We start from the raw sequence: 15,879 nt of genomic DNA, 5'->3' as shown, positions 1-15,879 counted from the left end.
GCAATGGATGCTTGTCTGGGGTAGTGAGATTTATTGGTGGATTAATTTTTTGATACGTGAGTTATTATCAGGTGCTAGGCTATTGGCAGGGAGAACGAGAGGTGGGGATGTCTTCCTGGGAGGAGAGGAAAGAGGCTGTGTCTGAGGTTAGACCAGGGGCTGGGACTGGGAGGGGTGGGCAGTGGAGGAAGCAGGGACAAGATGTTTGGAATGTCTGTGGCTAACTAGTGGGTTTAATAGCTGGGAAAGATCCAAAGTGCTTCAATGTACAGGTCTGACTGGGAACAGAACAGTTAATGGAAGAGTGTTGTAAGGGTTAATAAGCAATCCAAAGGTAAGTCAGTAAATTACTAATAAATTAATGGAAAACTGACCCTAATATGCTCAGCCCACCTTTATAAAAATTCAGATTAAGAAAGCGAACAAGAATGAACAATGAAATGTTATTTTTAAAAGACTTTGTTTGTAATTACCATATAAAACTTTAACAGACGTGCCTGTGAGAAGTGCTGGATTTAGGAATACCACTATGGAAGTCAATGGATCTATGCTGATTCATACCAGCTGAGGATTTGGCCAATTTACAGTTATTCAATATAAAATATCTTAAGACTAAATAACTCACTATGGGAGAGAGATTTATTTATTAAAAAACTTTGTACACCAAAGTATAAACTATTACATTTTAAACAAGAAATAAGAGAAGGTCTTACATATTACAAGGAAGATGTATTAATTCTTGAATTACTATGAACACTGTACATGAAAAACAAAAATCCAAGTTATAGAAAACAGGAATAGGACCAATTGCTCGAAAATATGGCATAAAACGTAATAATCAAGTAAATGTTCTGAAGTCTAAGTATACAATTTTGTATTTCTGGAAGAGTAGCATTTAAATTCTGTCTAGAAATGCAGTATCCCTCTACACAAAAACTAGTAGTACCATTCTCATAAACAAGCAGTCATACACATACAGAAATATTTCTTGGTTGATGATTTTCCTCTGAGAGTTTCAGATCCTTAAGAAACATCTAATGCTAAATATTTTTTGCAATGTTCATTTATGCCACACCAAATTAAAAAAACAACTTGATAGCACATAAGTGTCTAAAAAATAAATTTTTATTGACCTTTATCCTTTCTTACAAGGCAATTAAAAAGGAGAAATACATTGTAACCTATTAGAAAGCTTTTATTTTGTATTTCATTAATGCTATATTATCCTTTTTGAGATTCAATGTAACTGTGCTAGAACTTAAAATCTATTATAAACAACACAGGAGATCACCTTTTAATTGTATGACTACTTGGCTAGGAAAAGTGAAGTTTTACAAAATAGTGTAAGCATATATTTCTTGTACAAAAGTGTAATATGTAGATGTCTAATCCAAGTACAGTAATTAAGGCAAGACTTTAGTCTTTATACAGCAAGTGACAACACCCACATTATAATATGGAACACATGTATTAATTTTGAATAACAGGTATAATGTGTTGATTATAGATATTGATTTACTAAATAAATCTTAAAAAAAAAAGAAGCAAAATCTATAAATAAAGTAGTAAGTGCTTTCTTTAAGATAATATTCTTTGGCTGCTTTAGGTGCCTGTGAAGGGTTAATAACTAAAATGAGTACGGTCCCACTATTATTGTTAATCTTAGCACTGAACTTGTACGATAGTTCAAACTGTTGACCGTCAGCATCTCCAGATCTACAATATGTTCTCTTGGTCCCGATAGTGATTTCACCAGTACGAGCATTGCACTTATTGCACTTGTTTGCTGAAAAAAAAATATAGCAAAGATAAAACTGTTTCATTCAGGCAAATCTGAAATCATTCTTTAGTTACGTCCACACGCTGCCTATATACATTGCTTCCCTGTAAAATAATTAATCTCAGACATCATCATAATGCATAACTCAAGCATTATTTTAACATTTTTAAATAACTATAACAATATTAAACCTAGTTTTGATGATTATACATAGCAGATGTAAGGTAGTATGTGAGACAAAAATTGGATCCCAGGAGCTTACAAATACTTTTCCAAAAGGGACCAGAGAAAGGTGAGACCTCTTTCAAACATTTTAAAAAGTAGTTGTTTCTGACATCTTATTACTCCATTTGCATCAGCCCAGTCTACAGAGACCCATCACAAAACAGTCAAATGACGTGAATTCTAATGTCTGTGTTTTGTTTCCTGAAACTTTTATAACACTCCTGAAAAATAAAGATCTTCAAACCCCATCAAAATGAAACCTTTGCTGCAGCCTTAACTCCGGTGTTGCTACCACTCCATCATAATATGTTATGTATATTTTAATGAAAGCTGAGATTCTGAGCGCAGCATATGAGTGAAGAAGTTGGGGCCATAGGCATGGATTTATAGTGCTTACACCTGGGGGAAGGGATAGCTCAGTGGTTTGAGCATTGGCCTATTAAACCCAGGAATATGAGTTCAATCCTTGCAGGAGCCATTTAGGGAGCAGGGGGAACCTGTTAGGGACAATACTTGGTTCTCCTAACAAAGGTAGGAGATCAGATTCAATGATCATCCAGTCCTATGAGATAGACATAGCTCCATATATTATTAATCCAGCTCTGGTCTGAGGTCAGAGCATTAGATCCCAGACTATGGCAGTTTTTACTTTTTACAGTAGAGAAAAGAAATGTCATGCAAATAAAATATATTAAAAGCTAAGAGCCAACAGTGACCACTATAGTACAGATACACTGGGGAACAGAGTGAGGCATAAGAAATCCTTTCATAACTCTCCCCTTCAAATGCAGGACAGCCATAATCTGGGTGCTGACCTTGGGAATGCAAGATGTAGAGGGGTGCCATCTGGACCCCTGGCAGGGATAGCAACCCCTCAAGGGGCATGTCCCTGCCCTCTCTGCATACTACGATATCTATGGTGGGTATATTTAAGCAGCTGAAGTAAAGGGGTGAAGCCCTCCCCTCATTCCCCCTTTCAGGGACTTAATGCCTACAGACACCATGTTGGGCACAGAGCAACACCTCGTCCTCCCCAATCTCAGCATGGCTCTGCCTTATAAGAGTCATAATTGAACATCAGCTTTGACCTGTTACACTGAGGGCTTCTTTTAGCCCCAAGGATAGACTGTCACTAAATCACATCTCAGTTTCCCCAAACCAGCAGTCTAGTAGTTCATTTTCCAATACCAAAGAATTCTTCTCCTAGCCGTTTGGTTGTTATATGGTCATTTGGGCGTCTATAGCTCTGAGGACCACAGCAGTCTTTATAGCGCTCCATTTTTCTTCAAGGACTTGCATCTGTATTTATTTTCCAGATGATTATAGTGAATACTTATGAAATCCTCTTATGAAAGGGAACATAATTTGAAGACAATGGGTTCACATGGGTCTTAATTTGTCTTGCTGAACCTTATTATCAGTGATAATGCACTGAATGAAAAGAACCTCAGAGATTGAGTTTGCAGGGCTAATAGAAGAGAACATCTTTTTACTTGTAAACTTAGCACATTTGATAGGGAAATTATAGAGAGACAATAAATATAGGATGCCAAAATACCATTTTTTACAGAGCAGAATTGTTTTTATGGCTATGAAAAACAGCCAAAGCACTGTAGCACTGGCTTTACCAACACATCTCCCAATTCTCTTTTCATGCTTGCACTGGTCTGGCCCCCTACAATACTTACTCGCAGGTAGAATTCTCCATTTTCGTTTCCAGACTTAATCCGGAAAGTGTTTATAGTATTGGGGTAAATAGTTGTTGCCTGAATTTGGAAGATATCAGAGGGCACAGTTCTGTCTGACCGGATGCTCATGTATTTGTACACAATAGAGTATGGCAGCTCTCGACAAATGGCATTGGAAACTGGGCAAACACAGCGACTGAAAAACAAACAAAAATGGATCAAACTTGGTTCATGTGCAAACTAGCAGGATGCTCTTTCAGTTGTAATTAGTAATGCTGCCTATTAAGGATAATCCTACAAACTATGTGTGGTTTTTCTTACTTCTCAGATGTCAGGACATAAGGTTCTTGACAAGGATTTCTTGGGTAACAACGAAATCCACCATGATAATTCCAGCACATTTCATCCTCTCTGCATTCATTAGTAGTCTCACATTCATTTATATCTAGATAGGAAGGAAGGAACCATATCAATTCCCAGTCTAAGTAAATGTAGATGGAATGCAAAGTTGGTATGAAAAAACCTATAAGGGAGTGTTTTAGTTTAAAAACAAACAAAATGCCTCCTGCTTCTGCACTGAGGAAACCCAACACCCCCTGCTCCCCACCTCTCTTCTAAGGCCTTCTGGAGTAGGATTCTTCTATGCAGAAACTGAATGTATTTATCAAGTTGACTCTTGGTTTAAATTGACTGAACACATCCAATAGACCAGAGGTTCTCAAACTGTGGTCCACGTACCACCAGTGGTCCGTGAGCTCCATTCAGGTGGTACGTGGATAGTTCCCTCTAAGGTGCGCAGCTGGGCAGCCACACATGAGAGAATGAAGGGCCACCCACCTAATTAGTGGAGCTGAGCAGGCATGGCTCCACTAATTAGGTGCCTGGACCCTGGAGAAGACGCACATGTAAGGTGAGGTGGTGGCCTTGGGGGAATAAGAGGTAGGTGTGAGCGGGCAGTGGGGTGAGAAGAGGGGGTGGGGATAATTTGGGATGTGCAGGGCTGTGGCGGCCAGAGAAAGTGGTGACTTTCCCCATCTCCAGGACTGAGGCTGCCAGGGAGAGACGGCCCTCCTTCCCAGCCCCAGCTCGGAGGCTGCTGCGGCGGGGGAGAGAGGGCACATCCATTGCATTAGAAAGGTAATACTACTGATATTAAAATGTGAGTTGTGTGCTTTTATTTGTAGAACAAAAAAGTTTATTATTATTAAGGGTTTTTTTATATAGTACTTTTATCCAAAGTGCTTTACAACAGTTAGCTAATGGTATAAACAACATTTGGAAAGATCATTAAGTGGTCCACCAAGACCCTCAGCAATTTTCAAGTGGTCTGCAGAAAATTTGTTTTGAGAACCACTGCAATAGACTAAAGAAATATATTAAATTATACTATATAGTACAAATATTCTGATGTATTAAGAGTCCTAGTTCATAACAACACAGCTTGGTGAGATATTTGTTGTTAGAAGGAAGATTTCTGGTGGGCAGGTAAAGGGTGGGCATCAATAGAGAAAGAGGATCAGGCTTGGTTTGTGGGGCCTCATTTATGAATTGCCTGGCTTTCAAAGGCTTATTTAATTTTTTATATATATAGAACATCATAACAGTCAATGAGGCTTTATTTAACTGATATATTTTTCATCTTTAACTTTCAATTTTTTTATCTGAGAATACCCTTTGGTTTTATAGAAAGTGTTTAAAACACAGATACGTGCAAATCTGACCCAGGGTTTCCCCCCGACCACCTTCCTTTCATAGGTTTCTTGAACCTGAAGCTGGTAGAACACTCACACTCTGTATGGGTGGCAGTAAGGAAGGTAGTAGATTGATTCTGGGGAAGAGGCGGTTCCTGTGCTCCAGCACTGACAGGTCACTTGCAGGGGGTGAATTGGGGTTTTGACATTCCCTGTACCCATCCAGGGCCACAATTGGCTCAATGAGCCTCACCTACCTTCTTGACTTTCCAGTCTCCTGCCTCTATCCATATGCCTTCTAGTGGTTCTGCCAGTTTGCTGTGCCTGCTGTTTCTTCTCTCCCAGCCTTTCTGCCCCACTGTACCCATACCTACAATGCCCAGAACTTATTCTCTAAATGACATTGGAGCCCAGCTGCCCTGTGCTGGGCTCCTGTGATGTGTTGCATTCAGTGTATGCCATGCCTACCCCATTGATCTGTACACTGCGGCTTGTTCTAAACATTAAGTCATCTTTGTCTTGCATGACTGGTAGGGAAGTAAATATGCCACAAGGCTTCAAATTATCAGAGACAGGAATGGAGATTCTGCCTTTCTGATGGGGTTGGGTGTGTTTGAGAAAATCTTCCCTCATCTGCCTCTTATACTTTCACCTCTTGCAGAAGGTGAAGACCCTGTCCCAGAAAGCAAAGCACAGCAGTATCTGCTCTATCTCACCAGAGAGGAGTTTGGAGAAGCAGGGAGAATCTTCTAAGAGTGGTGCTGGAGGAGCTGCTATATCAAAGAGCAATGGTTTGAGGGCAATGAGTGGGTTTGTGAAGATTCACCCTTCTCTGACCTTCCTGATGGGAGCTATGATTTAGGAGAGAGTAGCTGTGGGTGGAGCTGAGAGTGTCTGGAGCAGAAAAAGTGCAGGAAAGGGGAACGCTGGGTTATGGGGAGATGTGGATGTTAAGGAAATAATGACTAGTGCACTTTCTGCTCATGTAGTCAGTATTAATGTTCATGACTTTTTTTTAAAAAAGTTGCAAAAATGAGATCACACAAGTCTGAAGGGTTAGCTGAATCTACAATTTCTCCCAAAACATACCAAAGGTTTCAAAACACCAAATAATAACAACAAATAACCTTCTAAAATTAATCACCCATCCATCTTTAAAATACTCAAAAGTACTCATTATCCCTGAGAAGAACTGAATGAAATAAGTTTGAAGTTTCTAGACCAAATCTCTTAAAGGAGATGTTTCTAAAAAAAATTACTCTTTCAAAACCAAAATAAAAAATTCTGCAAAATATTTTGTCAAATTAAGCTCTAATTAAAAACAAACTAACAAAACCAACCTAGTCTAAGAAGACAGTATGCATGAGGAATTTCTGCTGGAGGGTAGCTTGCAGATAAGAACTGTCATATTCAGATTTAGAACAGAAGCTTAGTTACAACTTCAGTTATGGAGTTACTGCGGAGCCTCCAAAATAGTGACAGAGAATCCATTTGTGTTATTTCCTTGTTCTTTATTGAGAATAAGTTGCAAAATTATTAAATTCTAAAAATCAAGACTGCTTCAACAATTTTCTGGCTTATATAGCATACAGCTCTTATAATTAGTATACTGTGCTGTTTGTTTGATTTCACAATACAGAGTACTTTCCTAGGTGAGAGAGATCACTTCATGTATTTAACATAAGCCCCATCGGGCCTGTAGCAGCAGAAGGGAAAGAAAAATGATTTGAATGTTGATATATGTACATTTGTTTTGTTTTATAAATATACTATACATTCAATATGCTTTTGAAAAATTCTCGCACCTTTTTTCTGTTACTGGAAAGAACAGTTGTCTTTCACTTGTGGTGTGATGTGACTCAGGAGTCTATGTAAAATGGAACAGCTGATGTAACTCCATATTTAGATACCTGAACAACTGGCTTGATTTTCAGAGGTACTCATCTCTCTGTGTATCAGGCTGCTTGTTTAAGTGTCTAACTATGGATGTAGGGATCTAAATTTACTACACACCCAAGTTTGAAAATTGTGTTCTGAAATCATAAAAATCCCAAGAGAGAGACCAGAATTTTATGTGGCAATTGTCACATAATTGTCAAGCAATGTTGTACCCTCTCTTACTCTAGTATATGAGTAATCCTGTTACAAAAGATACACACACACACACACACAAAACTTGTAGTCATAGTCTTGTTTTAAATGTTAATATTGCAGTAGTTTAAAATGTTAAAGATCAGTACACTTACCTTGACATGTTCTAGCTCCTACCACCTGGTATCCTTCAGGGCAGATGCATGAAAATTTCCCTGGTTCATTGACACACTGATACTGGCATATGTAACTTGAAGTTCTGCATTCATCAATATCTGCAGAACAGCAAAATAGTTTGAACTTATTGTCTTAAAAACCTATCTTCTCACAGTAAAAAATGGTTACTCACCTTTGTAACTGTTGTTCTTCGAGATGTGTTGCTCATGTCCATTCCAATTAGGTATGCATGTACCGCGTGCACGGCTGTCTGAAAGTTTTTCCCCTAGCAGCATCTGTCGGATTGGCTATGGAGCCCCAGGAGTGGCGCCTGCATGGGGCTCAATATGTGACCCTGACAACTCGGCACCCCCTCAGTTCCTTCTTGCCAGCTACTCTGACAGTGAGGAAGAGGGGCGGGTTTGGAATGGATATGAGCAACATATCCTGAAGAACAACAATTACAAAGGTGAGTAACCGTTTTTTCTTCTTTGAGTGCTTGCTCATATCAATTCCAATTAGGTGACTCCCAAGCCTTACCTAGGGGCTGGGGTTGGAGTGAAGGAATGTTGACTGTAGCACTGCTCTACCGAAAGCTGCATCGTCTCTGGTGTGCCGGACGATGGCGTAGTGTGAGGCGAAGGTATGCACCGAGAACCAAATCGCTGCCCTGAAGATTTCTTGGATCAGTACCTGGGCCAGGAATGCCGCTGATGAGGCCTGGGCCCTAGTGGGCTGTGTGGTAAGAGCTGGGATTAGCATGCTCAATGTAGAAAGCTAGGGCCCTGTGGACATCGAGGGAATGCAGCCACTGTTGCCGGGGACCAGCATGAGGTTTCGGGTAAAAAATGGACAAGAAACTATCCTGGCTTGTGTGAAAGGCTGACACCACCTTGGGAGAAAGGCTAGGTGTTGTCAGAGTTGTACCTTATCCTTGTGGAAGACCATGTAAGGCGGTTCTGAGGTGAGGGCCTTCAGCTCGGAGACACGTCTCGCTGACATAATGGCAACCAGGAAAGCTGTCTTCCAGGAAAGATACAGGAGGGAGCAAGTGGCCAGTGGTTCGAATGGGGGCCCCATGAGTCGTGAAAGGACCAGGTTAAGGTCCCATGCAGGGATAGGCTGCTGGATCTGAGGATTGAGATGGTCCAAGCCTTTGAGAAAGCGACCAACCAGAGGGTTGGTGAAGACAGTGGCCAGATGCACCTGGGTGAAAAGCTGAGATGGCAGCGACGTGAACCTGCATGGAGAATGCCACCAGGCCTTGCTGTTTCAGGTGCAAGAGGTACTCCAAAATGAGGGGCACCGGTACCTGGAGGTTGTGTGTGCAGAGCTGGTCACACCAACATGAAAACCGTTTCTAAATTGCCATATATGTGGCTTGAGTAGAGGGCTTCCTGCTGCCCAGCCTTACGGGGTCTGAACACAGAAGCTCCATGGGGTTCAGCCATGCAGCTTCCAAGCCGCGAGGTGGAGGGACCGCAGGTTGGGATGACAGAGGCGACCATGGTCCTGAGTGAGCAGGTCGGGAAGGATGCTGAAGCTACAGAATCACCCTCACCCCGTCCCTGCGGATCTTGAGCAGGACCTTGTGCACCAGGGGGAATGGAGGGAAGGTGTAGAGCAGGCGACCTGTCCAGGGAATGAGAAACACGACCGTGAGGGAGCCCAGGCTGCGACCTTGGATGGAGCAGAATGCTGGGCACTTCCTGTTGCTGCAAGTGGCAAACAGGTCGACCTGGGGAAACCCCCACCTTTGGAAGATGAGGTGGACGACATCCGGCCAGAGAGACCACTCGTGCGAGTGGAAGGACCTGCTGAGACGGTCTGCAAGCATGTTCTGGATGCCAGGAAGAAAGGACGCAAAACTCCTTGCCCCTTAGTACCCACAGCACCTCTTCTATCGCCCCCATGGCGAGGAGTGCCTGAACCTCCTGAATAAGGACTGCTTGTGAGAGGGGTCCCTGAAGAGGGATAGGGAAGGGGAGTGGGAGGGTGGAAATAGGATAAATGATTAAAAAACGGTGAGGAAGGATCCAGGGGTAAGTCTGGTACACTGTCATTGGGCGTCCCTTCAAAAGGCCTGCTAGGAACCCGACGATGGTTTGATCAGGCCCTGGCCTTGCCCAGATGGGGGGTTGGAGGGCTTCCTCCTGCCATTCCTCCCCAACCGCCTGTAAAAGTCCTGCCTTGGACAAGGAGGATAGGAGTGCTGCTGAGGCTGTTGGGGCTTGAAATGCTTCTGCTGGGTTGCTGGGGTGTGCATACCCAGGGACTTCAGGGTCGCTTGAGCCCTTAAGGCTATGCAGCCTAGAGTTAGTCTGCTCCACGAACAGGCCCTCCCCATCAAAGGCTAGGTCCTGCAGTGTCTGCTGAACCTCAGGTGGCAGGCCAGAGGCTTGTAGCCAGGAAGTGCGCCTCATGGCAATCCCCGAGGACAAGGTATGCGTGGCCAAGTCTACAGTGTCCAATGAGGCCTGTAAAGAGGTCCATGCCACCATCTTGCCCTCATCGACAAGGGCCCCAGTCCCTGGACTCAGGAGGCACAAGCTCCTTGAAATTCAGCCTGGAGTTCCAGGAGTTAAAGTTGTAGCAGCTCAGGAGTGCCTGCTGATTGGCAATTTGGAGCTGGAGCCCACTCGTGGAGTACACCTTGTGGCCAAACATGTCCAGCTGCTTGGCGTCCTTCAACTTGGGCACTGAGCCTCTCTTTCTCATTCATGGCCACAACCACCAGTGAGCAGGGCTGTGGGTGCTTGAACAAATAATCATACCCCTTCAATGGGACAAAGTATTTACATTTGACTCCTTTGGATGTAGGGGCAATGGAGGCCAGATGGTTTTGGCATTGGTCTGGAAGGTCTTGATGAGGGGCAGGGCCACCCTTGACAGACCTTCTTGGGCCAAAATGTCCACCACCGGGTCCTCCAATTCCACCACCTCCTCGGCCTGCAGGTTCATGTTGCGTGCCACCCTGCGCAGGAGGTTCTGATAAGCACGGATATCTATGGGGGGCGGGGCCAGAGATAGAGGTGCCCACCACAGCCGCATCAGGAAGGACGATGAAGAGGCTACAGGGGGAGAGGGTCATCCTGACCCCCCCGTGCCATGGGGGCCTGATGTCCTGCATCGCTGACCAAAGGCCCAAGCTCAGGAACTGGAGTCAGAGGGGGTCTCGAGGTGGGAGGGGTCATGACATCTCCTCCACACCCTCAGGAGTGGGCCGACCGTCAGAGGTACCTATGTTTCAGAAGTGGCCAACCAGGAAGCACCACACTGTGCACCCTGGGCCTGGTGGTATGCCCATGGGGTCCAGAACAGCCACTGGGTAGGCCCCTGCCTGTGCGCTGCCATGGTCCTGCCCCCACATCAGAGCAGCCACAGTCCAACTGGCAGCAGTCCCGGTCTGAAAACTGCAATCTCATCTCCAAACCCGAGGAACGAGAACTGGACCATGAGGGCCAGGGCACTGCTGAGCAAATCTGCGCTGGTGAGCGATGTCAAGGAGAAAGAGAGTGATGCTGAGAGACTGGGGACCGGTGTCAGGACATGCAGCGGTACCAGGATCTGGAGAGGTACCGTGGCCTGGAGCTGCATCGAGATGATGAACGGCACCAGAATTGGTGCTGGGTCTGGGATCTGCTCTGCGACCAGCGGGCGGAGCGGCATCATGATTGGGAGCATCGACACGAACCAGAGCGATGCTGCGAGTCCGACCAGTGTCGTGATGGAGAGCAGTGCTGGGACTCCAAGAGGTGCTGGGAACAGGAGCGGTGCCGGGAATGGGAGTGGTGCAGAGGCTCGACCGATGGAGCCGATGGTGCTGAAGGTCAGATCAGTGCTGGCTTGCCTTGAGACGATGCCGTCCGCTATGGCACTGGAGGCTTAGCAGGGAGCAGAGGGCACCTTGCTGCCATCATGGCGATGAGGTCCCCCACTTCCACAATGCTGCAGGCTGGGGAGTCCAATGGCACCAGACTCAACGGTTCCCCCCGTGGGGCTGAAGTTGATGGTGCCATTTCCACAACCTTCGCTGCTGGGCTCTCCCCTTGGGGATGTGCCACAGTGGCTGGCTCCAGGGAAGTGGGTCTCTGGGAAGGAGAGCCACCCTTCTCTAGCTTTCAGTGCCGCTTCGGTGCCGGGGAGTGGGAGCGCTGTTGCGTTGATGTTGCCGGCTTCAGTGCTGGGGAGCGGCGGTGCCGCAGGTCTCAGCCAGAGTCCAACCATGGTGCTGCCTCCACTACTGCTACCGGGGCGCTGCGCACCAAAGAACTCGCTGCTGGGTCCTGCCACGCTGAAGGAGGCTGGGGACTAAGTGCCACCTCCATAAGGAGCTGCTTCAGGTGAAAGTCCCGCTCTTTTTTAGTCCGAGGACGAAATCCCTTGCAGATCCTGCACTTCTTGGCTTGGTGAGCCCCCCCACTTAGGCAAGAGTCATGGGGGTCGCCTATTGGCATAGGCTTGGAGCAGGACTCGCAGGGCTTGAATCCCGGGGACTTGGGCATGAAGCCCCAAAGAAAAATAGTCGGGGTGGAGGGTAACTCCCCAACCCGATTGCCACTAACTAAAACAAAAACAAAGAACTACCAACAAAAAACAAACAACAACTATCTACCAAAGCTAGGGAAACATGGAGAACTTGCAGAACAAGATGCCACAGTTCCAACATCATCAATGGGTGGTAAGAAGGAACTGAGGGGGTGCTAGGTTGGCAAGGGTATATATTGAGCGCAATGCAGGCACCACTCCACGGGGCTCCACAGCTGACCCAACGGATACTGCTAGGGGAGAAACTTTCCGACAGCTGTGCATGGGGTGCGCGCACACCTAATTGGAATCGATATGAGCAAGCAGTTGAAGTATTAATATATTAATTTACAATTACTACACATTAGCTTTAAGAGAAGTAAAATATATCCAGTCTGAAAGAAGGAAGTTCTCCATAATCTGAAATGAATGCTATGCTTAAGCAACTTAAAGTTGTCACCAAAAAGCTAATTCTACTGGGTATATTTAACTATCTCTAAAGATCAGATTTTTAAGAAATATACTCTAGGAAACTGAGATTAAATGAAAAGCCTTCAGAACAGGTTTGGGAAAATAATTTTAGAAAGTCATTTTTTAGTGTTCCAAAATGTGATTTTTCCCCCCTTGAGCAAAGCATTTACCACTTTAGTTATTTAGTTCAGGGGAAATGTTTTGCCCTCACATATGTATGGAACTCCCATTGTAATCAATGTAAACTGCTCTTGGGAAGAGGATAAGGACCATTTTCTCCCTTCAAATAGTATTGGCTGCATGCCATTCTCTTTTGGCTTTTGTAGCTTTGCCTAATTGATTAGCTGTCAGCAAAAGCAATTTAGGATGGAATTTAATTTTATTTAGCAACTTATGTGATCTTTCTGAAAAAATAGATGAATCAACAGAATTAGGGGGTGTCTTGACATTACTGTAATGTGTCTTATCATATTGGAGACCTGAGCTCAGTCCTTTACTCTTGGGCTGCGAGCTCTTTGGAGACATCATGTTGAAGGCTTGCTCCTGCTCCCTACGATCACCATGTCTCCAAAGTTGCCTAGAGGATACCAGTGGGGTTCGGACAGAGAAAATTAAGTGCTAATTGTATAATTGTCAGGACATGTATGCTGTTTGGACATCCACTTGCATAAAAGCATCTCAAAGGCACAACTGTTTCTTCTTTGGAATGACAAGTTTAAGAGGATTTGTTCAGAGCAATTTTACACCACACAGAATTATCCTTGTTTAGGTTTGCCTTCATTTCTAGTTTGTTGTGATCTTCTGTATTAGATCAAATACCATTTAAGTTAGTTTCAGGAGTAAGTTTTCAGAAGTGTGTCCCCCGCCCCAGGTGTTGCCTGAAAAATGTGTATATGCAATTTTGTGCTTGCAACTGAATTGTGAGTGCACATCTGACAACAAAAATGATGAGGGAGCTGGAGCACATGACTTATGAGGAGAGGCTAAGGGAACTGGGATTGTTTAGTCTGCAGAAGAGAAGAATGAGGGGAGATTTGATAGCTGCTTTCAATTACCTGAAAGGGGGTTCCAAAGAGGATGGATCTAGACTGTTCTCAGTGGTAGAAGATGACAGAACAAGGAGTAATGGTCTCAAGTTGCAGTGGGGCAGGTTTAGGTTGGATATTAGGAAAAACTTTTTCACTAGGAACGTGGTGAAGCACTGGAATGGGTTACCTAGGGAGGTGGTGGAATTTCCTTCCTTAGAGGTTTTTAAGGTCAGGCTTGACAAAGCCTTGGCTGGGATGATTTAGTTGGGAATTGATCCTGCTTTGAACTGGGGGTTGGACTAGATGACCTCCTGAGGTCCCTTCCAACCCTGATATTCTATGATTCTATGATCTGAGTAGCAGCATCTCTACCTACCTGAATATAGGTACAACTACTCGCACATGTGTCTGCAATTCTATTCTGGCAGGTGCAAAAATATTATATCAAATTTTATGGCTGCAAACTGTACCCACTAATAGGGATGCCAGACCTCAGTCTGACTAGAACCACGCATACCTTTTAATTCACAGAATAACTTCTCAGAAAAATTGCAGAATCAGAAAATGGCACTTATCATGTATCAATATCTTTCTATTATGACATTATGTATAAAGCGTAGTTTACCTTCACAGTTGATTCTGTCACTGCTTAACTCAAATCCTGGATTACACTGACAGATAAAAGAACCAAGTATATTGTAGCATTGTTGTGCGCATGGGTTGTTGGCATCACATTCGTTTATGTCTGAAAGGAAAGGTTACATATCTTCATGCACATCTTGTTCTTTGTATCTGATAATTAAGCTGATCAAATTGATTGGGTCCACCACTTTGCAAAAGTTAGTAGATTGTATCAATAAAGATTTTGCAGTTGCTAGAACAGTGTCGGATCTATGCTCTTCATTCCTTGTAGAAAAATTGGAATATTTTTCCAGGAATGAGAGTTATTCTAACATGTAATGAACTCTTCCAAAAATGTTTAGTACAGCTATTAAACTCCACATTCCAGCATCTTTTTTTCCAGGTATGAAATGCCAAGTCTATAAATAATTGATATAAGGAACACATACTGATAAGACTTCTCAGCATGCAGTGATTTTATCTGAGCTATTTATTACTCTTAAAATCTGTTCCTTTAAATTCCATTACAATTATAACATATGCCATTGAGACCAGTAGAGAGTTTTGCAAAGCTCTAAGACATAGAACATATTGGGGGAAGTCATTTTTTGATATTAGATTATTTCTAAGATGTTCCTATCTTAAGAACATGTGTGAGGATACTGCAATCTGAAAAAGGAGGCATTTTCAATGGAAAGTTATGTACAGGAACCTGCAATACATCCCTCTGGAGTCTTTAACACTTATTTTCCATACACCGTTGACTACTTTATTTATGTGTATCATCTTGTATGTAGATTTTTAGTGTACATAGAGGAGGAATACAAGAGAAAATACTCTTCATTCACATCCTAATGTGTTTTATCAGATGCAACCATTATTGAACTTTTACAGTTTTAATATATTTTTTATTTCATGGGCTTTTAAAATGCATATAAACAATGTCAGAAATATTCAGGTGCAGATACAACTAATACAACTGACAAAATTCACTTCTCTACAATCAAAATGTCTATTAAAATCAACCATTCACAAAAAATTCAACTAGGGAGTAAAACATTTAGCCCATATATGTTTAAGATGTGGATGGGGAGGAATGACTATGAAGCATTTTTCTGTTAAATACTTTTTGATCAAAGTGCAGTGACATTTGTGAGAACAATGCTATCAGAAACACTAAACAAAAAGACAGAAAAAACAAATTTACTGTATATGCTTCTCTAAAGTTCAACCATTCTCAAGAGATACAAAAGTTTGAAAACTCGGTGATCGGGGGAGGTCTCGGATGACTGGAAAAAGGCTAATGTAGTGCCCATCTTTAAAAAAGGAAAGAAGGAGGATCCGGGGAACTACAGGCCAGTCAGCCTCACCTCAGTCCCTGGAAATATCATGGAGCAGGTCCTCAAAGAATCAACTCTGAAGAACTTAGAGGGGAGAAAAGTGATCAGGAACAGTCAGCATGGATTCACCAAGAGCAAGTCATGCCTGACTAACCTAGTTGACTTCTATGAGGAGATAACTGGCTCTGTGGATGAGGGGAAACCAGTGCATGTGTTATTCCTTGACTATAGCAAAGCTTTTGATATGGTCTCCCACAGTAT

The 15,879-nt window shown here is 43.4% G+C and overlaps 1 protein-coding gene across 4 annotated transcripts in view; it reads right to left on the bottom strand.

Annotated features, from left to right (window-relative positions):
• Positions 1–571: 571 nt before the first annotated feature.
• EFEMP1 (EGF containing fibulin extracellular matrix protein 1) overlaps positions 572–15,879 on the bottom strand; it is a 92,800-nt gene continuing 77,492 nt past the window's right edge. For 2 of the 4 annotated variants that reach the window (XM_039533064.1, XM_039533061.1), the window contains exons 7-11: positions 14,283–14,402; positions 7,631–7,750; positions 4,015–4,138; positions 3,694–3,889; positions 608–1,786 (exon numbers count right to left, since the gene is read on the bottom strand). In XM_039533064.1, the coding sequence (XP_039388998.1) occupies positions 1,628–1,786; positions 3,694–3,889; positions 4,015–4,138; positions 7,631–7,750; positions 14,283–14,402 (719 nt within the window). In that variant the 3' untranslated portion in view covers positions 608–1,627. Of the gene's footprint in view, positions 1,787–3,693; positions 3,890–4,014; positions 4,139–7,630; positions 7,751–14,282; positions 14,403–15,879 lie in introns of all 4 variants that reach the window. The other 2 variants (XM_039533062.1, XM_039533063.1) reach the window with 2 other exon arrangements.

This window comes from Mauremys reevesii, linkage group 3, assembly GCF_016161935.1.
Source record: "Mauremys reevesii isolate NIE-2019 linkage group 3, ASM1616193v1, whole genome shotgun sequence".
Lineage (NCBI taxonomy): Eukaryota > Metazoa > Chordata > Testudines > Geoemydidae > Mauremys > Mauremys reevesii.
This window is presented reverse-complemented; position numbering and strand designations above follow the sequence as displayed.